Source organism: Malaya genurostris, chromosome 1 (assembly GCF_030247185.1).
Source record: "Malaya genurostris strain Urasoe2022 chromosome 1, Malgen_1.1, whole genome shotgun sequence".
NCBI lineage: Eukaryota > Metazoa > Arthropoda > Insecta > Diptera > Culicidae > Malaya > Malaya genurostris.
In genome coordinates, this window is record NC_080570.1 from 117,713,717 (window position 1) to 117,739,165 (window position 25,449).

The 25,449-nt window shown below is 38.3% G+C and overlaps 1 protein-coding gene across 1 annotated transcript; it reads right to left on the reverse strand.

Moving 5' to 3' along the window:
* Positions 1–1,001: 1,001 nt before the first annotated feature.
* Positions 1,002–20,812, reverse strand: LOC131425575 (transcription factor btd). The gene is made up of 3 exons (XM_058587566.1): positions 19,474–20,812; positions 4,526–4,875; positions 1,002–4,450 (listed from the first exon to the last, which is right to left on the reverse strand). Exons 1-3 carry the CDS (start codon positions 19,543–19,545, stop codon positions 2,902–2,904), a joined length of 1,971 nt encoding a protein of 656 aa, XP_058443549.1. The 5' UTR covers positions 19,546–20,812; the 3' UTR covers positions 1,002–2,901.
* Between the last annotated feature and the right edge of the window lie 4,637 nt (positions 20,813–25,449).

The following is a 25,449-nucleotide window of genomic DNA, read 5'->3' on the forward strand; positions in this document are numbered from 1 at the left end:
TAGTTAGATTTGCTGTACAGTTTCAATAGGCGAGTGGCAGGTCGTGTCGTCGTTGCATACTTTAACTTGATATTTTTCCAAACATAAACAATCATTGTCATTGTTACGACGCATCTAGCGATCACAGTGAACCGTGCCCATCAAGGGGTCCTGTTCAAAAGATACATAAGAAATAGCAGACTACTCTATCTTCAATTTATCTTTGATTTAACTAGGTTCAAAACTGTGCCAATTCGTAGGTCATATTTGTTGTTGACAAACAAATCAATTTCGGCTATTCAATGAACAGTTGTTTTTGCGAATTCCACAGTAATGTTTGTGATGTTATGAGTGATATGAGAGGTATCATTACATTACTAGACGGAATCAAACAGGTTTTTGAATATTAATTTAATTTACAAAAAATTTATGCAGAAATATGAAATAATTATAGTGATTTTAGTGGCTACATCCGGTTTTTGAGGCAATGTCCTTAGAAATGAGATGAAATAGGGAGCCGTTACCCTACAGTGTGCAAAATAATGGAAAAAAAGTGCACTCGATTTTCTTGAAGACCGCTCGACCATTTTCGTAATTTCAGGTTCAAATAAGTTATCTTACAATCTCATAGAACTTTTGATTTTTTGTTTTAAATATTTTATATGGATTTTATTCAACTATATGATGATGAGTATTGAACAATTTCGATCCGTCCTTCAAAGTGGTGATGCAAAATTGTAAATTGTAAGTCTAGTTTGTAGATTAAACTCCAAACAGGAACTTTTTTCGTTTACATAGAATTTGTAATGAGAAAAGCATCACCATCACTTCGGACGGACATTTGATTACTTACCTTCACGGAGAGGTTGCCATATCAATCGAAAGAGAAAAATAACAAGTGAAAACTTCAAACATTTGTAGAGCAAAATTTGTCAACAAAAACATCTCACACCATAGCTATACACTGAAAAAAAAAGAATCGAATGGAAAATGTCATCACTATAAAAAAAACAAACGTGCAGTTTACTTTTTCAAATGGACATTTGGAATTGCTTTATCATTTTATTTAAATTGGAATTCATAAATATATATATAACATCGAAGATTTTTTTATTTTCATTCACAATTGTTGAGGTTTTCATAAAACAGATTTGCATCTCTCTTATTCATCGATAGGTGTCTCCACTTACAAGGTACGAACTCTTACACGGTAAAATGTTGATTTTTTGCATTTTTTGTTTTAATTTTTGCCTTCTAATATAATATAGCTTTATAAAGTTTTGAATCTTTGCTTGGTTTTAAAAACATGTATCTACACAGGCTTGCGGCGTGGGGCAGCGTAAAGAGGACTTCGTTTTTTTTTTCGTAATAATCTTGAGTAGAAGGAAAAACGTTTGTACAGTATTTATAAAATACAGAGCTTTTCGCGCCTGTGGAGCGCCAAAAAGTTGCAATTTGACTAAAAACTACTTGCTTGCATCTAAGTTTACGTTGCGCCAGTATTTGGAGGGGGGGTGGAGTATCGAATGTACACTTTCATCTCCTTTTCTTCTTCTTCGTAAAATGGATGGATGGAACCGATGGCATTCGTTATTGCTTTTCGCGACTTGTGCAAGGAAAAATATCATTCATTTTTATTTGTATTTATTTAGTTTCGTGCGCTTGACGAAAACATTTAATAAAAACGTCGAAGACAGGGGGAAGCATTGATGGGGAGTTAAACAGGGTGGAACAAAAGAGAAACGTTCTTTAACACTAGAAATATACACGTTTTTGTACATGGATCTTTCGCTCAGCTCTGGGCTGAGAAGTAAGAAGTACGCAATTTACTACTTAATTGTAAACATTATAAATTACTATACATCAACAAGCCGCCGTCCGATGCCAGGATAGATCCCGTTTGTAGTTTTTTGTTTTTTTTTTCACGCGGTACTTTTTTCTTTTAATTGGGTACTCTCTACACTAGCAAGTTTGGAAATGGTTTTGTCTGTGTGTGTGTGTGTGTTTGTATGTGCGCGAGAACGAATTAATTAGTTAGCGGCATTGGCGGCGCATCGCTTCAATGCGCGCAGCAGTGAAAAACATTGGCGAATAAAAAGATTTGAACCGCTCACCGCTTAATTTAGGTTTTATTTTTGCCTTCGCGTTCACATTCCTCGCTTGTTCGTCCGTTTGATAGGCGAATGTCTAGTTAACTAGAGCCGCTATTTTTTCTTTACTTCATTTTTCTGTGGTGCAGTTGTTCTGCTTTAGAAAGCACAAATAAAAGACTCTGGGTCTGGGAAAGATGATTAATGAAATTATAAATAAATTTAATTACTTTTTACAATCGCTAATTTCACCGCTGTTAATGGCGTGCTAACATGCTTTCGACGCGGTGTGTTTGAGTATGCTGCTGCTGCTGTCTCTATTTTCTTGGGGGGTTTGTAACATTTTCCATCTTTCCGCTCGCTGACAATTGTAGGAACATAAATAAATCATGACATAATTTAATAGTTTCCAGTTTCGTTTCATTTCGTTCGCGCTCGTTGCTCACAGTCCTGGCAAACCGAAAGTCAGAGTCAAGCAGAACCAAAACTTTCGTACATTGGCACTCGGGAGAAAACGGATTGAGAGGGGGGTGTAGATGCTGGTGGTGAGCTGTTGTCTGTGACTTAAGCAACTAACGAAACAAACATTTTCCCGCGGCGGCATCGCGCCTAACGGAGGCAGAAAAAGGCGCGTACAACAGAGGAACGCAACGCATGCCGGCAAATTCGGCACCACAAGCAACAAAAGGAACGTCATAAAAATCTCACCATTTTGGATGGATTGTGTTCGGGCGACAACAAAAGAAGATACCGTCCCTATTAATACAGTCAGTCGGAAACAATGCGGCAGTTTCTGATGCTAGTAGGCTGTGGTATTGAGCGCACAGTTTGGTTATTTGAAAAGTTCGATCTCCTGTTGTTGTTGTTGTTGCTGCTGCTGCTGCTGTAGTTGCTGATTATGATGATGGTGATGATGATGGATTGTGTAATTGTTCATCATCATATTGTACGCCGAGGCTGCCGACGGGATTGCCGACGCCACCGGTGAGGTACCGTTATTGTTATTGTTGTTGTTCGATTCGTTGATGCTAGTACTGCTGCTGTCATAACTACTGCCAGTGCTGCCAGTATGTTGATGCGGATGATGATGGTGGTGGTGATGATGCGGGTGACTGGGATGGTGATGGTGGTAGGCAGAGGCCGCTCCCAGTTTCACATTGGAGTAGGCTGCCGCATAATTCGAAGCCAAATCCGCATTGATGTGATAGACTTGGGCTTGCGAGTGAGGTAGTAGATTACTGCTGGCGTTGGAGCTGCTAGTACTCCGCTGATGATGGCCGCCGCTGGCACCGTTATCGTTGTTCAGTAGACTATGACTATTCGTGTACTCTTCCAGCTTCACTAGACTATTGCTAACTTCACTTGCGTTGTTATTGTTATTGCCGCTGATTCTTCGTTCTAGCGAATCACCGCTGCTACTAGTCGAGGTAGAGAACAGATTCGTTCGACTCTGGAAGCTACTGTCGCAGTATGGGTTGTGGAATAGATTTTTGCTCGGAACACTGGCATCCTGCAGGAACGCACTCTGGAAGTAGGACGACGGATGGTGATGGTGGTGGTAGTTCACCGCGGATGACTGATACCCACCGCCCTGTCCGTACTCTCCCATTCCGGAAAATACGGTCTTGCCCGTGCCCTCATAACCCTTCTCCTGCTTGATGTGAGGCATTCGTATGTTCGCGTTGATATCCTCCTGTTGTTCGATGGCCTTCGACTTCTTCACCTTGGGTACCGTCAACTGTCCTCCCTTGTCCGCGACTTCCAGCTGTCTCTTTCCACTTCCCTCCACTATTTTCCCTAATCGAACGTCATCCTTCTTCATCTTCGCTTCTTCCGCTTTCTCGCTTTTCTTCGCTATCTTCTTTGCCTTGTTTTCATGCGTTTTCACGTGTTTCGCCAAATGATCACTCCTCATGAACTTCTTACTGCAGATACTGCACGTGAACCGTTTCTCACCGGTGTGAGTCCGAAAGTGCCGCTGCAGTTCGTCGGATCGCGTGAATCGCTTCCCACAGAACAACCACTTGCACAGGAACGGTCGTTCTCCGGTGTGCCACCGTAGATGAGCCTTCAGGTGACTGGTTTTGCCGTAGATTTTCTCGCAGCCCGGTATGTGGCAAATGTGCTGCCGCTTACCCTTCTCGTCCGGGCCGACAACCGGAGGTAATCCGGACAATTCGTTGATACAGTTAGGACAGGTACAACGAGCGCATCGTCGCTGCGCCTGAGTTTGATGTGAGTAATCCTCCAGTTTTAGCCCGTACGCTTCTCCGTGCCAACCCTGGTACATGGATTCCTGGGCAAACCACGGATTGCTGGCCATGTTGTTGTAGTAGCTAGCCGCCGGGTACTGGTAGGAAGGATAGTGCATCTGCTGGGACCTATCGGAAGACAAAGAATATACGACAATGCATCAGTCGATCACAGGTCGTCCACGGTGGTGATGTTTCACTTACCGTGCCGTCATTTCGAGGGCCGCAGCCGTTGCCGGACTCTGCTGAACCATTGCGCCGAAACCGTACGCGGTCGTGGCGGCAACGGCAGCCGCTGCTGCCGCACTGGTCACGTCTGGGCTGGCGGCGTTCGAGCCGCCTCCGCCGGTAGTGCTGAAACTGCTACTGGCAGTACTGGTGCCACCTCCGATACCACCACCACCACCACCTCCACCGCCGCCTCCGCCGTTCGACGACGCAATCGACTGTGTCGGTGAGAGGCCGGCCGATCCGAGGGATGCTACCGAACCGAGACTACTGACGGACGGTGGCTGAGGCGGATATTGATACGGAAGGATGTTTAGCGGTGATAGCTGGCGGAAGAGAAGGAGAAGAAAGCAAAGTTTTGAGGTTAGATGTCAGTAAAAATAAAGGAAATATTTAGCAGAAAGTTGCTTGAATTTTATATCACATCAAAGAAATGGAGAGTAGTTTTGAGGTCTAGCCAGTCTGTACTCTGTTTTGAGTGGATCTACATCATCATCTCAGCCTTTATTTGAGACCAATTCACTTTAAATGATCATGAGTACATGACATTTTCTAACCCACAATGTTTGGTGCAAATTTCGATGAGATTTGATTCAGTTATAGTTATTTTACAGGCCCCCTACTTCATCAATCCAAAACTTTGCACCCGAGTCATAGTAAAACACAATCGTAGCCAATCGCTAATTAGCTTAGCAATTCCCAAAGTGATCCGTACCGCCCATTAGTGGGCACTAGTTCGCCTTCAGTGGGCTTCAATTTTCGAACGGATAATTGATGAGCAATGAGCAAATTCGGTGAGTGGTTGAGATTTTTGGTGAAAAAAAAAAGCGGGTGGGTAATGTTAGAGACATAACCGGATGATGTGAATACGAATAAAATGGTCGGTTCATTTTCTATGATGTTAAAGAATGTGAACTCTGCACCTGGAGTTCTGAAGCTGAATTTTGGAGCCGAACGTTTGAACCGAATTCTGAAACTCGATATTGATGCTATATTCTGAAACTGAATTCAAAAACTGAATTCTATATATGGATTGTAGAACTGATCACTCAATCTGTGTTCTGGAACTGAAATCGAGACAAGGATTCTGATTCGGGACTGAACACCGAACTGTAGACCAGACTGATGGTTTGCAGTTCTAGAATCTTGATCAGGAATATTGTTCAAAAATCTTAAGAATCCTGAATTCAATTTAATTTCCACAATTGGAACCAAACTCTAGATCAGTATTTTGCAACTGACATGAAACTGGATTCCGAAATGCACTGAATTCTGGGTTCGAATCGTGGTCCTGAATTTTGGTCTGTGGTTCAGAACTCAGCTTCAGAATTCTGTTTCACAATTCAAATCCAAGTCCGAAATTTCCGGGTCCAGATCTAGAATCTAGAATCCTGGCTCAGAACCAAGTTCTGAGATTCGCTTTCAGTTTCAAAGCTATGAAACTCAATTCTGGCCCTGGATTCTGGAGGATGCATTGAATTTTAGAGCTGGATTTAGGAAAAAAGTCCTGATCTTGGATTCCAAAATTAAACATTAGAACTGAACTCTAGGATTGGATTGAGAACCAGGATTCTGGTCTGAGCTGCACGAGTCAACTACGTAATGAATGTAGCATCCAATTTTTATCTTTTATGAAACTTATTAAAGAACTTTTATTTCGAGTTATTTGTTATTATTATATTCCAAACTGATCTTACCGCCGAAAAAATGAAAACGATTAAAAACATTTTACTCAATCATATCATAAATTTTGAATGGGCGCTCAATAGTAAATTAGGACGTATTCACGTCAAAAAGAGCCGAGAAAAATAGGAAAAAGATGTCTGTTTTGAATCTATTCACTTCCGATTTGCATATTTCAACAGTCAACAGATGAGTAATTCTAATAGTTCTTTAGATAATATTTGAAACCCTTAGAAGGACTGATTTTGCATAATGTTCCCCGTCGTTCACTTTTCGTTGTATATTTTTCCAATGGAAACAACCAGCAGCTGGATGGAACAATCATTCTTGTTTGAAGCGGAACTGGCTCTGCGAACGTCCCACAGCAGAATTGCTCACAGTGCCGATTGATTCCATACTGAACCAATTTTGGTTAGAAGATTTCTTTTCACGTGACTTCGTTTGCAGCTTTTTCACAAATGGGCGGCCCCAACGGTTGGTATAGAATTTTGATGTCGATTACTTCATTTCGGATGTGCATAACTATCAAAATTCTGTACGGGATTTATTTCCGGCGTTCAGAAAATTCAAATTGTGGAATTATCTACGATAATTAACGCTGTTCGTAGCATTCTTTTCGAACGCGAAGCAGTACACAAAGATAATCAAATTACAAAATTGATGATTTTTATCTCCGATTAGATAACAGAGCTGTTTTTGTTCCCCATCGCTATCCACTTCTCGTAGTACTGAAAATGCTATCATAAATTGATGATCATATTTCCGATGAAATGTAGCAAAAATTATGTTCATACGTTAGATACAACAAGAAATATTCACGGCAAAACTTTCGAGTATGAAACTATATGTAAAAGTAATTAATTTCGAGTAAACATAGTGTTGAACGGAGAAAAAATTCAACAAAAAGAGCTTTTGAGAAGACGTGGGTCTGATTTTTGTACCGTTTTCTCCAAACAAATGCAAATTACATCGAGATTTATTAGTTGTTCCATTGTATTCGATAATCAAATATACTCAGCAGTGTTAAAATTTAGAAAAAAAAATCAACAAATCTGTTCTTTTAAGGACCAAAAACTGAACCTCCAAAGAACAACGCAATATTCTTCTTCACTATATGGGATTGAATTAAGAAAACTGTTGCCGCATGTAAGCCGGATTTCGATTTCGGAGAATGGTTTTGAGTTACTAAACAACATGCTGGCAACAATTGGACTACCAATAAAGAAATTTCCTGGTCGAGCGTGTACCATTTCTTCTTGTACGTAAGACAGAGAAGAACCAGTTTATTTGAATGATTGGTTATTAATCGGAGAAGCATAATCGTTAGCCGTCTGCAACAATCAAACTAAGATAGAATTTTCTAATCGTCGCCTTTGTACTTAGAGATGATCGGGTAAGCATTTGTTCAAACCCGAACCCGACTATTACCCAATAAAAAAAATAAAAATCTTTTCCCGTACCCGACCCAAACCCGAAAACGATAATAGAAAGTTTTAAACAGATTTAAATTTAGGTCATAATTACAACGAAACCTCCATTTCCGAACTAGACACCGAAACCTTGAAAACCCTTTTTCAAGAAATATAGATAACTCAGAAGTCGCCATCTTGAATCTCAAACATCGTTTTCCGTAATCCAAATCCGTTCCAAAAAATACCCCTATTGTAGTGGTTTCCATGGAATATCGATTACTCGGAAATCGATTTCATTTTAAGCAAAACCCTCTTTTCTACGTAGAAAAAAGTGTACGTAAACGGAGATTCGGGTGTACACATGAAATAATAAAAGAAAAATGATCACGAAGAATATTCGGTAAACTTTTCACAAATTCATGAAATTTAAGATCCAATTAACGTATTACGTTAAATGACTGAATTTCACAAGAAGGTCGTAAATCCGTGTCAAATGTACATAGTAATTCACGCAAGAACAAAAAATTACATGTTTCAACGCCCTTGAAAATAAATCAAAAAGCTTTATTATTGCATTATTTAAACTGTAAAAATGTGTCATGTTTGATGCTCGAACATTTTGGTCTCTGAAGACATAAGATTACGCGATTTTTTAAGTGTAAAATTAAGCCATTTCTAAATGCTCACTTTCTCCTCTGTAACTGTCAGTTTCAACTGAAAAATACAAGAAATAGTTCATAATTGTGAGCTATTTTCTTGTGGTCATTCTTCTCACGAGACAACAAATATTGTCAACTCTATTTTCGCGGTTGCGAATCTAACCCAGACAGAATGCGCCATGAATTTACTTAATTTTGAGTGTTTGAGGTAGTTGGCAAGCCCAGTTCTGAAATCCAGTTTCTGAATTCAAGACCAGAATCTCTCTTATTTCCCGAATCCAGAATCGAGATCCAGAACTCTGAAATTTGGTTCCAAAACTCAGTTCAACAATTCTAGAAGATTTTTGAATTGAATTCTGGATCCGAATTTAAAAACTGAATCTTAGACCACAATCCTGTAATTACAATTCAGCTGCAGACCAGAAATCAGGTCCAATGTTCAATGCTTGGATTCAGATTACGAATTCAGTGTCGAACCACCAGAATTCTGGTCTCGAACTCAGATCCAAAATTCAGCTCCAGAATACAGATTCAGTGATCTGTTAAACAATCTAGATTCTGAATTCAGTTCCTGAATCTAGCATCGAAATTGAGTTTCAGAATTCAGGTCTAGCATTCGACTCCAAAATTCAATTTTATTCGTATTCATGTCATCCGGTCCGGTCTCATGACATCACCCACTCACCTTTTTTCAAATCATACTGGCAATTCGAAGATTTTGTGACAGAAAAACCGTCTTATTTTCATTCGAAATCAACCAATTTTTGTCTTTTTCAAATCGCTAACTTTGAACGCTGCGAAATTCTCACGACGCAAATAGGTGGTAATCTGAAAGAGCTAGATATGGTGAGTAGGCCGCATGCGACAGCACATCCCACCCGAGCTGCCCAATCTACTTCCGAACTGGTTTTGAAATTTTAGACGACGCATTGCCATGATTAGTATCACCTTTCTCCGTCAGACGTCATATTCTAGTCATTTCAACTGAATTGCTTGGATCATTTGTCGTTTGTAGCCTAACGCTTTCATTCGGTTTCGGCAGCTCATAACAAATAGTACTACACTGATCTCTCCAAATACAGAGCGTAGTGTTCTTGCCGAATCGATTTGATCATTGTTAATGTTCCTTCCGAACTTTTTCAATAACATTTCAGAAATAGTTCGATGGTTTGTTATTTTTCGTTCAATTTATGTGGTATCCATTGTTCCATCTTCTACACTTTTCTCATGGCTCTTAAGTACTCGAAAATGGCTTGTTTTGACAGATATCATGCCCCAGATAATTGTTTTTGAGATTCTTTGGATCACCTACATCCAATATAGCTTGCAATTTGTTGTCTCAATATTGTCGGACAAATGTCAAAACAATGAAAAAAAACTTCAAGAGTAAAAGTTCAATTTTTTTGTGCCTTCAAAGGAATGCTCATTTGAAGCTTATATATCTAGCGCATCGGCACCAGATGGAAAACGGTACTAATAATAGAAATGCTAACAAAAAGGCACCATCAAAAGCACCCATTGTCAGCTGAAACTAAAAATGGCTCCGATCAAATAATACACAATAAAAGAAGATAAAACAATGCTACTTCCGATGAGCAGTCAATGGACAAACAAGCGTTTAGCGAACCAATCGCTCTTCAACCATCAACCATGTGATGCACTGGAAAAGAAATTTAATTAATTTCTTTAGTATGCGATGTTATATGATAAATCGACTCTGTTTAACTTCTCGGACTTTGAATAATGTCAAATAAATTAAATCGAGTATCGTTTGTGGTATCCGTGTACCGTTTAAAACTTGTACACACAAAATTGAATCTCAAAATTCAGGTATTTATCCAATTATCATAAAAGGGAATAAAAAGAAACAATTGAAGTTAGTTTCGGCATCCGCATTCTTCATTTATTCTACATTTTTCACTATTTTTGGTTATTTTAAGATGTGCTCCTTTCTATCTTTCATTTTTCTATTGGGCGCAGTTCCGGAGTGTTTAGAGGGTTCAGACCTTTCGGGACGAAATCGACATCATACGCCTTATATCACTCTACCACGTACTCTGTATAAGTGGCATGATGCCAAATCCACCCAGAATCCCGTAGGACCGTTGTCAGCCTTCTGAAAAGGGAGAAGCCGCTTTTGGAGACTCTATCCCAAATACACCTGTCCATTCATGGTGCTTGCAGTAACGAAAGGCACCCGCTTTCCGCAAGAACAAATCGCTTGCCAAATTAAGAACTTTTCGGCGAACTCCGACACCTTCTGTTCTGTCATCGTCATCATTCTGAAAATTTTTGCGCGCCTGATGAAAACAACTCGCTGAGTGTAAACAATAACAAAATTATAATTAGTTTTACCCAACGGATCAAGAGATTGAGCAATTTGAATGTGTGCGGATTACAAACGGTACACCCTTGAAGTGTGCTTCAATAATCCATGCTTGTCCCTTGTGCAAATCTTGTATTCACTTTTCAATTAATTCAACTGGGGGTCAACTTTAAAAGAGGATTCAAAAATCTTTAAGTCTTTATTCAAAACATATCGTTACATTAAAGGGTGGCATTATGCAACCAAGTCGTATCGACTTTCTTGTGGAAATACTCGTACAAACAATCGTTCGATTCGAGTCTCCTAATGCAACCCCAGCTTTCAGACACATCCGACACAAACGTACTCTGCAGGAGACAGTTTTTTGGCAGTTCGGTTGTTGACAACTTCTAAAAAAATCAAAAACTGCAAATCAAAATAATCAATGAACAAACATAACCGATTGAAACGTCTGATCTGCTTATTTAAGGAAAACTTTTGAATATTGGTTTGAAATCTTTGCACACTCGATACTTTTATATAAAAAAATATTAAATAATTTGTAGCCAATCTGAAATCAAACAAAATTCCTCACAATCTGAACCAACTAATGATGAATAACTTCAACTGAGATTAATCGTAGTAAAACTGTTACGAAAGTTTGTATGTCATTTGTACTGCTAGATTGTCGAAGCCAACCAACAAGTTTTATGAATCTGAAATCTAACGAACGAGTAACTAACTTTGCCATATTGAGCAATCAGAGGGAAAGCCTTGACCCAGCTGCCTGATCTCAACTCTCTGCATCCGTATTCAGATAATTAACTGACGACTGACTGACTGTGTGTGGTTCGTGAAGTGCAATCAGATAAGCGTTACGTGTGCGCTCCGTAACAAATCACACCTTTGTTTTGTATGGAATGATTTGCGATACGCTCTGGGGCGCGTTCTGTTGACTCATTTGCAAATTCCATATGCGAAATAATTTATTTAGCCAAGTTATTCGATAGACTGTTATATGAAAAATCTAATTTTGGATTCAAAATGTATGTTAATATTCTCCATTGTTATTTTTTAACATTATATTTAATAAGGCACACTGCCTTACCTCTTTAGCTCAAAGATGCCAAGGGAATCAACAGTATTTTGTCGATTTTAGAAATTTAGATTTTTTGTGACCTATAAGCCATATTGAGCATAATTCCACATTCAGAGTAGTTTATTTTTCTAAACAATTTCCCTGGATAGGTAAATATGCAACTTATTGTAAAATCGCAGAGGTGCTATGATTGCTTAGAGATGATGTATCAGGTATATAAGCTTCAAAAGAGCGTTTACTAGAAGACAACAAACATTGAAGTTGTGTTGGATGGATGTACATGACCAGAAGAAACTAAAAAACAATATGTGTCAAACGCCTTTCACGCAAGAACAAAAAATTACATGTTTCAATGCGTGAAAATAAACCAAATAGTCTGAACGTTAATAACAATAAAATAAAAAAATAAACTTCCAAAAATATCAACCAAAGATGGGACTTGGAATTTTCTTCAATCTGGGGAAATCTATCTGCGTCAATTGAACTACTCTGAATGTGATGAATCCACAATCCAGAAAGAACTGCTAATTTAATTTAAGTTCAGTAAAAGGTTAGAAACGATAAGAGAATATATGGTGTTGTTTAAAAAACATTGATATTTTGTAAATGTTTGATTCCCGAGTTAAAAGGATCACGATTTCTGAACTGGGCTCATGACTCAAGATATTATTCCACAGAACGAAAACGCTCGCATTAGCAGAATATTTAAGGATTCTAACTTCACCGAACTAGTATCGTACGCGTCGTTATGAATGGAAATAATAATAAAAAATGCTTTCAGCCCCATAGTAGGAGACTTGTTTGAAAATTGGGACGTCTAATCCCTTCGGCTTACAAGCACATGCGTACGTCCTGTACCTATGGGTAGATTCAATACAGAAAAGGCACCCGTAAAGACGTAAATAATGTTACCGAGAAGTGTTACCTGTGAAGAATTTCCTTGATAATAGGGTAACAGCAAATCACCGAAAACGCCTTTGTTCAAACACAATTACACGTTGAATTGTGTCCTGGAGGAGAAGTAGGCCGAGTGCGAAAAAAAATGACCGTTACAAAAAAAAATAGGTAGTCTTTTCTTTTCCGCAAATTGTATTTAGTTCTGTTTATCGGGACGACAAATTCACTTTTTGGTTTCTGGCTAGAATTGCTCTGGAAGTAACGAAAGCGTCACCAATGTATTAAATACGTGATACAGAGTAATTTAGATAAGCAAATATACTTTCGAGAGTGATTTTATGATGTGATTTTGGGACCCGAGTTGAGAATTGAAATTCCTGGTGATGGTGATCGTTCAAATACCACTCCCAAAACATTGCCGATATGGATAAAAGATTGACGGACTAGATATATTTACGAGTCCTAAATAACTGCATAACTTGTAATCCCCTTTTGTAGGTTATAAGCGGAATAATAATAGAAAGTAAATCCTGTTTTACTTTTCATATCAGAGTGCATAAAGTTGCATATAGATTAAAACTCTAATAAAGGCTATAAATTTGAGTTTATTCTTGACACCTTGTGCTTGCGTTTTGTTAAACCAAGTTAGAGGCATGTAAACAGTACTAATGTAAAGTAAAAACAAAGAATAGATGTAACGATAAAAAAACAAAACCTCATCTAGACTTCGCCTTTGGTTAAATCAAGTTACCTTATGTGTATGCATACAGTAGCAATGAACTGTCACAAAAATTAGGTTAGCTGTGACGATGAAAATCTTGATATCGGTTCCGTTTTCTCTGAGAATCAGATCGACATGACATAAGTGGTAAGACACCGTAATATTTCAGTATAAAGTATGTTAAAAGTATTCAAATTCGAAAGATTGCTGGATAATTTGAAAATAACAAGTTTAATTTACAGTCATAGCTAATCTTAATCTTTCTGAAGATTCATTGTCACTTTTTGAAGGATTTTCAACGACGACAAACGACTCAACGACGAAGCATTACCGTATTGCACATAAATTGGCCTTATTTGATTTTTGTTACGTCTGCTTATTTGTGACTAGTTTGCAACAAGAAATTTGAGTGATTGTTACTAACATCTAATCGTTTTCGTGACTCAAAAAGCGCAGTTTCTACTAGTGACTAGTAACACATTGGAGATCGGTTGAAAATAAGTTGTCGTTACGTTGCAATACCATGCTGAATTAACATATCTTTCCATAACAGAAAAATAACCTGTTTACAAGTAAACTAGTTAAAATTTAGTCACTATTAGCGTTGCTAACATTGATCGAATCCAGAATGCTTTTCTATCAACAAACAAAAAGCAGCATAATAATTGAAATTACAAACTTGGTTCGATGTACAAATTTTACAATGATTTTTAAACTGTCGATCAAAATACAATTTAAATTAACTGGTTTGTAATATTCCTTCAATCAAAATCTGCTTATGAAGATATGAAAACCAAACAATGAAATTACCCTACGCTCCAAATGTTCAAAATTAAGACATTGAGCCACTTATTGTTATTGTCAAAAAGAAGTTTCGAAAGTGATATTCTTGTTATAAATATATTGATATACTTCTTACTTCTTGAAATTTTCTAGGTTGCATTTTCATTATCAATACGTTGCAGAAACCAACGGATAGCTATCTGAATGAGCGAAAAAACTGTATGTTATAATCTTGTAATATATATGTTTCTGCTGTATCAGTAACGATTTCGATAGTCCCACGACAAAAGGGCCTAACTGTAAATGAGAGCCTCTCTTTGTTTACTTTCTCTTTTGATTATTACGGAGCCATTATTGCAAATTCTCTAAAGTTTCCAATATAAATCGAAAGCTTGTAGTTTTACCTTGAATGTTTTGCGAAGAGTAAAACGTCATATATGAAATCAGTTCGGCAAATCATGAAAGAGAAATTAAACAAAGAGAAACTGTCATTTGCAGTTAGGCCCTTTTGTCGTGGGACGGTGGGATTTGTACACAGGCTTACGTGTTTATAATAGTTCGCAACGGAAAATAAACTTGTTTTCAACTAATAGTTAAAAGTATAGATATTTTTGAATAAAGTAACGAAAATTAGTTCAATATGACAAAAAGATGTGGTGATTGTAAACTTAAATAACTATTTGATAACTAATGTCGGTTTCGCTTGAGAAAACTGAAACTGACCCAGAGTAGTTTCATCCAGCAAACACTTTCAACGGAACTGTGTTAGGTTCGCACTTTGCAACGGGAATTTGAGCAAACCTGATATGAAAACCTGGTTCAAAACTGACTCGATTTTCAGTTCAACAACTTTGAAATTAGGTTCGAAACTAGCTTCAAACAAACGGCTTGACAGCAGTTAGGTTGGAAACTGGGTTAGGTTTGGCATCAAGCGAAAACGAAATAATTATGTTATGAAGAAACATTGTTGTTACCTTTTTTTTAACCAGTGTAACATAAAAAAACATGTTCATGCTCTTTTTTACACCACAGTTTGGACTTGTATCAGATCTAGTGGCGGATTGCTACTTGGGAAGTGCTAATTACCAGAGAACTATCTTTACCTATATGGATTCCTATCGAACCTTTACTCATCAGTTAGTTTTGTTCCTAACTATGGTCAAAGAATTTGCCTGGTTCAGAGGACGATTCATGCTATTTATCTGGAAACGGTCAAAAACTAATCAGTCAACTTTGAGGACAAATTCCATACGACCGCTGATAAGTTAAGTGCCAAATTTAAAATCAAACTTTTGGCAAGCATCGCTTCATCTAGAATTTCTCTTCACTGTTAAAATTCGATTCATTGACGTAAAATAAAACACGTGAATTGGAAAAAAAGCGCCTATATTACTATTTTCGTAACTAGTAAACCCTAGCAAAATATATTGAAAATTATGACTGAATTCAAGAAGCCGCAACCGCAAGCGACAGTTTCTTTGTTGATGTAAGTACGATTCAGACGATCTATCACCTTCCGTCACAGTTAACTTCACCATCAAAATCCGAAAGTTGAATGAATTCTACTGAAGCCCGTCACAGGAGACATCGACTTACCCATCACGCTATACTCGCTATACTATTTATCTGATTATAGAGCAATATTCGAGTAATTCTAACGATGTTTGTTTGTTGATATAGTGACAATAACAATTGTGGTTTTATTCACCAGTATTTTTGAAACAGTTTCATTTTGTTTGAATCTGTTGTTTTAAACAGCCGGGATTTTTTCTGCACGTCGGATATCTGCTAGTTGTAGCATGTTTTGATGAAAAGGCACTGCTAAGTCAAAATCTAATCTGAAAAATACGTTGACGTTTTAACGTCTCCAAAATTAAGGGGTCCACAATTCTGATTCGGGAACGAAAAGAACTCCGTGTTTTCTAAGATAATTAGCGAATACAGTTCTCTCGACTCCAACAAACGAATTTCGGCTGCACAATTATGAAGATTCACATTAATTTTGCAGTACTGACAAATAGTTGACGGTTTCGGGTATCATTTAACACAAAGAATCGAATGGTGAACACCGCAACGGCCTACTAATAAAGGGGGGAGAGAGTCAATAAAGAGAAACTGTCACTTACTGTTGCAGCCACTTCATCAAAATTTATCTTAAAATGAGAACCATATTAGTGAATAATCATAGTTCTGCTATGATGCAACATAATTGGCTTTCATTTAATAAATGGTTACGAGTGATTTGACAAGTGTCTGTATTTTTGTTTTCCTGTGTAAATTTCAGCAGCCCGAAGTAAGCTACCTTACCCAGTAAACAATCCTAGATGAACATTAGATTAGGTCCTAGCTGCAAATGATAGTTTCTCTTTGTTTACATTTTCCTTAAATAGCGGATTTCAAAGTGATAGTTTTTCGTTTTCTCTGCGAATAGCTAGAGAGGATTACTAAAAGTACCGTAATAATCGGAATAGAACGTAAACAAAGAGGATCTGTCATTTGCATTTAGTATTTGATCAACTGTTCATCGAGAATCGTTTTGGTAAACAAAAAAATCGATTCATGCATGAATATCACTTCAATTCAATGAGTTTCTTATTGTTAAGTAAAAACAAAGGGATTTGTTTTAAGATTTTTTGTGGGAATTCACTTATAGATGCTAGTTCGTCGCTTCTCCAACTTAAATATGTGTTTTCTTGGATGTAATCAAATCTATTGCTATTGAATCGTCTTAATATATGTGATATGAGAAACAATTGAACTGGTAAATCGTGATCTATATATAAAACAATATAACATTAATATGAAACCTATACAGCATCTGTCGGCATCGGTATATCTTATCGTCTTGATGTGCATTTCAATAAGTACATGCATGGCTTGCACAAAAAAAATCATTGTTTTTTCTTTCATTTGATGAGCCCAACAGAATTTTCATGAATTTATTGTTTTACATGTAGCGATAGTTTATATACTTTACACATGATATCAAGGATTTTGACAATATGTAGCTATGGAAACACGTGACGTTTTAAATATGCACACTACGATCACGCAGTTTCTATAGTCAACTGTTCAAAAGTTTGTTTGAAATCACGTAAAAAATGTCTATTGTCTCTCGAACAAAAATTATTCACGTGTACGAACGGAAAGCAAATTAATAAAATATACGAAAAATGAAGTATTTTATGACCAAATTTTGCCATCGCTGTCAAATGACCACCAGACGTTTCGACGGTCGTGAGAAAAATATTCGAAGAATACTCAAAAAGTTTATCCAGATATTAAACACTGGTGATATTGATTCGTCCACAATACTGAGCTTAACGATGTAAAATGTCTATCTACATGGCAGTCAAAACAGTAAATCTGAAGCTCATGAATAAATAGAAAAATATGAAGAACTGTATCCCTGGTTGGCAATTGATTCGGCTAATCTGAAATCATGAATTAAATACAAACATTTGAATTATTTTGTTTTGTTTACATTCTTCAATACCCAAAATTGAAAGCAGACATTCGTAACTAAGACTTCCGTGTCTGTGATTAGAAAAACAATTTTTCGACCAAGGTTGCTAGCTTGAACGAATTTCGAAATCATTTCATTTTGGCATTGCCAGCAACTGAGGAGTAGTTAAATTTACGATACAGCTTTGAGTACACATGGCTTTGCATACGGCGAGTGGCAGATAATGTCGTCGGTTTATTGCTTTATCTTCACAGCAAATCGATTGCAAATATTCTCCGTCAAGTAGGTGACATTAGTATTGCCCAGAAGATGAGAAAATTAACTTTCGAATCATTTAGCCTTTGACGAGGAGGAAAAGAAACACAAAGCATCAAATGACCAAACAAAACCGTCGTTCAAAACTAATAACAAAAGTAGTCGCATCGGTTTGCAGTAAAATATTCGTGTAAGGGCATTCTTTGGGTCCAATTATTTACGCTAAAAAAACTCGATTCTAGTGTCAGAACAATTAGGTTAGGTTACAAACAGATGATAACTACCTTCCAATTCAGAGTTGAAAAGATGTCCGTTTTCCTCATTTATCTTCCCAATTATTCATAGCATTTTCGCTTGAAGCATTACCCAACCCAGCGTTGACCGAAACTGCTGTCAAATATATGAATTTGACAGTAGTTGGGATTGGAACTGGGTGAATTTTGGTTCAAAACAGAATCGACATAAGAAATTATTTACACAGGGTAAATTTCATGCTTATTTCGATATTATTGTCGTTTTCGATTGATAAATCTGGAACAGACCAAAGGTAGTTACATCGAACAATTTTCACGAAGCTAGGTTGGCTTTGAACTTAGCAACGGAGGTGTGAGCAAATCCGAAAAATGGATCAGGTTAGAATCTGACACGAATTTTAGTTCAGTGGCTTGAAACTGGTTTAAAACAAACGACTTTTAAGCAGTTCGGGAGAAAACTGCGTTAGGGTTGGCATCAAGCGAAAATGACATTACGATAGTCCCACGACGAAAGGGCCTAACTGCAAATGAGAGCCTGTCTTTGTTTACTTTTTCTTTTGATTATAATTACTGTAATTATTTGAGTTTCCACTATAAAACTACGAAAGCTTGTGGTTTCAACTTGCGAAGTTTTGCAAGGAGTAAAGTGTCAAATATAGAAACAATCTGGTAAATCGTAAGAGAAAAAGTAAACAAAGACGAACTGTCATTTGTAGTTAGGCCCTTATGTCGTAGGACTATCGATTAGCTTAGTTTCACTGTTTTTCAAAGAAGGGCGAATCTTACAAAAGTAAACAAATCGAGTTTCGCTTTCCAAAGAATAAATGCTTTAAACTCCTGCAATTTTTTGTCTAGAAATATTGAATTTGACACAAATCTTAATCCTAGTAGTACAAGGATCTATTAAAAGGCAAAGCTATCATTCAATTTGTTTTCTTAAGTTTTGTTTTGAAATGAGCGTAATGAAAATAATGCCTTTTTGAATTGCATTTTGGATGCTGGCTAAGAATAATGAGTTCGGTAATTACAAAAGAAAAAGTGATAAAGCTTATCGCCAAGGTGCAGTATTGAAAGATGACGTCTATCGTAGTTAAAAAGTCATTCATGTCGTTTTCGCTTGATGCCAAACCTAACCCAGTTTCCACCATAACTGCTGTCAAGCCTTTCGTTCGTTTTATAGCAGGTTTGCTCAAACCCCCGTTGCTAAGTGCGTAACCACCACAGTTTCGTGAAAAGTGTTTGTTTGATGGAACTATCCTGGGTCAGTTTAAATTTTCTCAAGCGAAAACGACATTAATTAAAGTCTGCAACTCTGCAAACCCCATATACTTAGCCATAAGAAGAATGGCGGCAGTCCAAAAACAATACAAAAAATCTTTCAACAACTAACCTGCGCCTGACTGCTGCTGTTCCACTGGTGATGATTGTGATATTGGGTCATAAAACTCGGTGATGCCATCATCTTGAGGGCCCACAAAGTGATCTTGACCGATTGGGTCCTACTGCTGCTGCTGCTGCTGTTGCCGTTCCTTCTTCAACCCTCGAATGCACTGATCCAAACACCGTTCTGGTGGCACTCTGATCTTGTTTATTTTTTATTTAATTTTTTCTCTGTTAGAGTTTCCTACTCGTTCCTGGCCAACGAATCGCACACCGCAAAAGCAAAAGGTCAATCGTTGTTCATCCCCCCGGAACATCAACAACTTGTTCCTTGTAGCAGGACACAATCACTTTAATCCACCACACACTGGATCATTTAATCTCATTTAATTGCACTTTCCACCTTTTGCTGCTGGTGTACACACAGAATCTCCCCCACAGTGGGTCCGGTTGGGGTCGTCCGATGGTCAAAACATCAACAACAGAAGAAAAAACACGATCAACGGCACAAAACTACATACACGTAACGTACACACACCGTTGCAGCCCCGTACCGGGCGAACGTTAAAACAAAAGGGCTCCTTCAAAAACAAAACACGCCAAAATCCGGTCAAAGAGGGATTAACACCATGTAATTCTACCGGGGCTCGGATAATCTACTCCGTCCGTCCGTTCGTTCGTTCGTTTTCGTCCAAGCCGTCGTATGTTTCGCGCTGGCTGGATCGCGGTTTGGCGCGCGCGGTGTTCAATTTTTCTTCGCAAAGATCCACCGAAAATCGGGTACTCCAGCATCCGCGAGTCGTTGTAGCTGCTGCTGCTGTTGCTGCTAGCTTCGCCGAGATGCTCTTGATGAGAGAAGCAGAAATTAAACTCTAAACACTATTATTAAGTCCTCTTCTCACTGGCGTTCATTAGGCCGCGGACTTGAGCACACACACTGTACGAACAGGAAAAGAAGAACTGTCGGGACTGCACGAGCGAGCGAGCGAGTGAGCGAGAGGGAGCGAGAGTGTACAGTATGTGTACAAGCGGAGCGGAAGGTCGGGTACGAGTGCGGCGACGAAGGCCCCCGAAAAAATCGATTCGCACACCACCAACCTTTTCCTATCTATGAGTCTCTACTTGCTTGCTTGCTGGGAGCCGAAGTGCAGCCGAACGCTCTCGCACACAGCGCCAACCACGAAAACACACAGCGAACGATAAGCTCGCTTCACAAAACACACCGCAGCAGACACGTCGTCGGTTTTTGCTTCTTCTACGCCTGCCGCCGATCTGCCTTCGAAAGTCCAACTGAGCGCGAAGCGAAGAAAAAACTTATAATTATAGGTTACAGATCGTTCGTTTTTCCCTACTCATCCGGCAGACGAATTTCAACTGAGATCAATTTTTGATTTTATTTTATTTTCCTAAAAAAACACGACAATCCTGTTAGCAGCGCATCAGACTATCTCGCTCGCACCGACCCTACCCGGCGGCGAAACCCGTCCGTCCGTCCGTCCGACTGTCTCTGTCTTACACTCGCAGTCCGAGTGGAATCGTCGATGCTCGAGGATTTACCCCAGCGGGATGTGTGTGATGATGACGACGACCGAGGACGAACGTGACGATGATTCGGTACTTTTTTTCCCTGTACATACCACGCACACAGCTAAGCATACACACCACATACACACCTTCGGGGGGAAGAAACGCATAAGCAAGGACTCTCTCTCGGGTACGCGTTTGATTGTACCGATATACGTACCTACCGGGTGCGACTAGTGATGATGGTGATGGTGTGTGTGTTCATTAATAGCAGGGTCCAATCGCGATAGGCTATATTTAAGCAGGCGTGGCCGACACCCAAACAGTTTATTAACTACACGCATACGCACACACCCTCTCGTTTCGTTTCGTAGCCAACGATCGGTCAAACATGGTAGGAGGTTTGGAGGAGGTGATGATACGAGGCCGCTGCACAGGTACAGCTTGTTTCGCTCGCACTCACTCACTCACTCGCGACCGACACTGCTGGTGTGACGACGACCGAGGGAGGCAATGATCGACGATGGTGTGTTGTGTTGGGTTGGCATTTGAAAAAAAAAACCAAATAAATAAGGGAATGCGATTGACCGAACCGAACTAATGAGAATGATACCGATGTGATGACGTGCCAGTGATAAGACTGATGATGATGACGATGATGATGGGCGATGGTTTTGAAAGTTGACGATCGACGCTGAAGGGATGATTTCCACGCGCACGAAGGATGGAAAATGTAGCATTAGAGTGGGGACTCAGTCAGCTGGGGGAACTTGAACAGTATGAGTATTTATTTCAATGTAAAAAAGCGGTTTACTTTCCTCATACAGTAATGAACAATCGCAATCACATCCTTCGTAACGTAGCTTGTGGAAGATCACTTAGCTTCTAGGTTATGAGAATCATAACATTGATTTGAATTTCTGGATTCACATGAAAGTCACTAATACAGACGTTTTTAAGTAGTAAAAAGTAATCAACTGCTTATAATAAACTCTTTGGAATCTTTGGTTGTAACTCATTTGACCAGAGCCGTAGTGAGCATTTCTGGCGCCCGAGCCAAACTCAAAAATAGTCTTCGCCTCGTCAATTTTTCATTTTTCTGAAGGGTTATCTCAAGTAACATTTTCAATTTTAGTAAATACTTGTAGCTCTCTTGAGTGTTACATCATAAACCGCGCATTGAAACTGTAACCGCAAATCTAATTTCCGAAATCGAAAAAACAATTTTTTGTTCGATATCAATTGTCTTGGAAAAATATGTTTATGCCTAATATAATAGAATTGCATGAACCATCGATTAGTATAATATTATATGAAAAAAGATGGGTGGGTAATGACAAGGAACAAAGTGTGGAGGACGTGAACTTGAATAAAACTGACATGATTATGTCACAATTCTAAATATCAATAATCATACATATTAGATAATTGAATGTATGAATTTTGCAGCTTGTACTGCTCTGCTTCCTGAATTGCAACGATGCATCTATACAAAAGTATGACTAGCCACAGCAGTATGACAGCCACAACAGTCACACACGTTTCTCAAAAATGGCTGAACCGATTTTCACAAACTTAGATTCAAATAAAAGATTTTATGACCTTATACAATTTTACTGAGTTTCATTGAAATCCGACTTCCAGTTCGGGAATTACAAGGAAATATGTGAAAATTTATAAAAGAATATGCAATCAATTTTCTCGGAAATTTCTTGACCAATTTTCACAAACTAAGAAGCAAATAAAAGGGCTTGAAATTCTTTAAAAAGTCCCCGAAAAGTTGATCTAGAATCGACTTCCGGTTTTGGTATTACAGTGCGATTAGTGAAACTGTTCAATTTCATGAGTATTTTTTCACTAGCGATGGCGAAACGAGGTGCACATTTTTATAAAACTTACTGCTAAATTGATCTAGTTGACGGATCTTATTAGTTAGTGAATTTATAAAACTACTTTGAAACTACTAGTCCCCGGTTTCCGCTTCCGAAAGCACCGATAATAGTGAAGAAAATCTCCAAAAACGGAACTCCCGTCGATTTCTCATCAACGGTCAAGCCGTTTTTCACGATCCATTATTCAAATTAAGGCTCTCATTGTCTTTAAACATACTGTGCAATTTCATCCTGATCCGACTTCCGGCTCCGAATTTATAAGGCGAGGAGTGTCATAACATTCAAATTCAAAATGACGATGCAGGGGAACGGGTATAGCGTTATGGGTAAGTCGATGCCTTTCACGCTACCCACCTGGATTCGATTCCCAACCCCGCGCACATAGGGTCAGAACACTTTTCTGGCCCAAAGAGGTGAATGACAACAATGTTAAAATCTCTACAATCGAAAAAAAAAATGACGATGCAAAACTGGTACACGACGGTACGTGCGGCTTTGCTTCATTCACAGCGTGCTTTGTTCAATTTCGTATAGCGTGCCGGGTTGCCACATTAAAAGTTATATTTTTTAGGAGAAAAATATATAAATTTCTAATCCTTTCATTCAATTTGTACCTACTTGTTAGTGTTATTACAAGATCATGATAACGATGCTTTCCAATAAAAGTGCACTTATTGGCTTTCTCATATAGAAAGTGCATACAATATGTTTTATATAATTCGACACAGTTCATCGAGCTGAGCAATGTATGTGTCTGTGTGTGAGTATGTGTCGAATAATGTCACTCATAAAAAAAAATCTCGTAGTCCTGTAGGTTGCTATTGAATTTCACACCGTCATTTAGAGCGACGAAGGGTAAAATTCTTCTAGATTTGGCTTAAAACTGATTCAATTCGTAGGCTTTATTAGTTACTTACTAAACGAACCGACTTTGGCTATACTGGTTCCAAGTTCCTGGTTCCAAAAGCACCAGAAGTAGTGGTCAAAAAGTTAAATACGAGGCTCACTCTATTTTCTTAGATCGATTAGAGATTTGATCGATTTCCACAAACAGTCTCAAATAAAAGTTCCTACAGTCTCATAGGTTGCTGTTTAATTTCATCCGGGTCGGATTTCCGGTTCCAGAACCGTAGGGTAAAGAGTGTTTAATCATTTAGTGCGACGATGCAAAATAAAGAAAAATTCTTATCAACTTAACATAACTGTTTAGAATTTGAAAAGGAATTTGAAAAGGTTATTCTTATTTTATTCAAGATTAAAAAAAATTCTTCTCAATCTTCTGGTGATATTTTTGTAAATATAAGTAATATGAGAAAGGTATCATTACACCACTAGGTGGATTAAAACAGGTTTTTTGTTGTAGATTTACACCTTCAGTGAAGGAAAACTTCGAATAGTTCCTTGGGAATATTTGAGTACTTTTTAACACCTTTTTGAGTATTTTTTTTTATTTATCTGCACCATAACCTGAATTCTGGTCTTTTTTTGCTGCTGCTGCTGCTTGTGTAAGGCGACTGAGACTATCTCGTCCAAGTGCGAAAAAGGCAAGCGATTGTCATGAATTTTGTGGTCATACCAAACTATTGAAAATTCAATCATAAATTGCTGATCATATTTCTGATCACGTGGAGAAAGAATTATGTTGCAGTGTTTAGTACAACTTGAGATATTCACGATCAAATTCTACCCATTCTTCTACAGGGTGAATTTTGAAAATGCACCCGTCAAAAATTTGAATACTACATTAATCTCAATCGTAAATTTTGATACTACAAAAATCTCAATCGTAGTCAAACAAAGAACCATAAATGGAGAAACTATAGTTCCATTTGTTTTCGGACGTTTCGCCCTTCATTTTACATGTCAACCAGAGATGCCAGATTTTTTTTAAATTTAGAAAATCTGTATCAAATCTGTATTCTGAATGCGAATGTGAAAATCTGTATAAAACAGATAAATCTGTATAAATGGCAAGTATAAATGGACGATACTTCAATTGCTTGTACGGAAAGTCGAAGCTGTAATTCGATAGTCCCACAACCTAACTACAAACGAGAGCCTCTCTTTGTTTACAGGGTCCGGCACTCGAAGTGTAACCAATTAAAAAGGCCATAAATTCAGTTTGGAAAATTACTTTTACTTAATTCAAAGTACAAAATGTGTAAAAATAATACAAAATTCAGAATCAATTCACTTTTGATCGATATGACCACCTTTTGCCTTGACTTGATGACTTGAGAGAGCGAAGGAGTTGCTTCGTTTGGCCGAAAGCGGTCAATTTCCGAACATTGTATTTACTGACGAGAAAATTTTTCCAATTGAGCAATTCGTAAACTCTCAAAACGATAGGGTTTACTTGACCGACCGTTCATACGAGAATTTGAGTCATCGATTGGCCACCAGGAGGCAGCACCCGCAACAGATAATGGTTTGGGCCGCTGTAACCGCAGATGGGCGCTCTCCATTCGTTTTATCGAACCTGGCGTCAAGGTAAATGAGACATATTATCGGGAAAGTATTCTGGAGGTTGCTTTGAAGCCGTGGGCAGACAAACATTTCGGTGGCAGACC

Coding starts and splice junctions, on each gene's coding strand:
- LOC131425575 (XM_058587566.1), bottom strand. CDS start 19,545: ATGATGGCATCACCGAGTTTTATGACCCAATATCACAATCATCACCAG. Junction 4,876..19,473: donor ACAGCAGCAGTCAGGCGCAG/GTTAGTTGTTGA, acceptor CTCTTCCGCCAG/CTATCACCGCTAAACATCCT. Junction 4,451..4,525: donor GCCCTCGAAATGACGGCACG/GTAAGTGAAACA, acceptor GTCTTCCGATAG/GTCCCAGCAGATGCACTATC.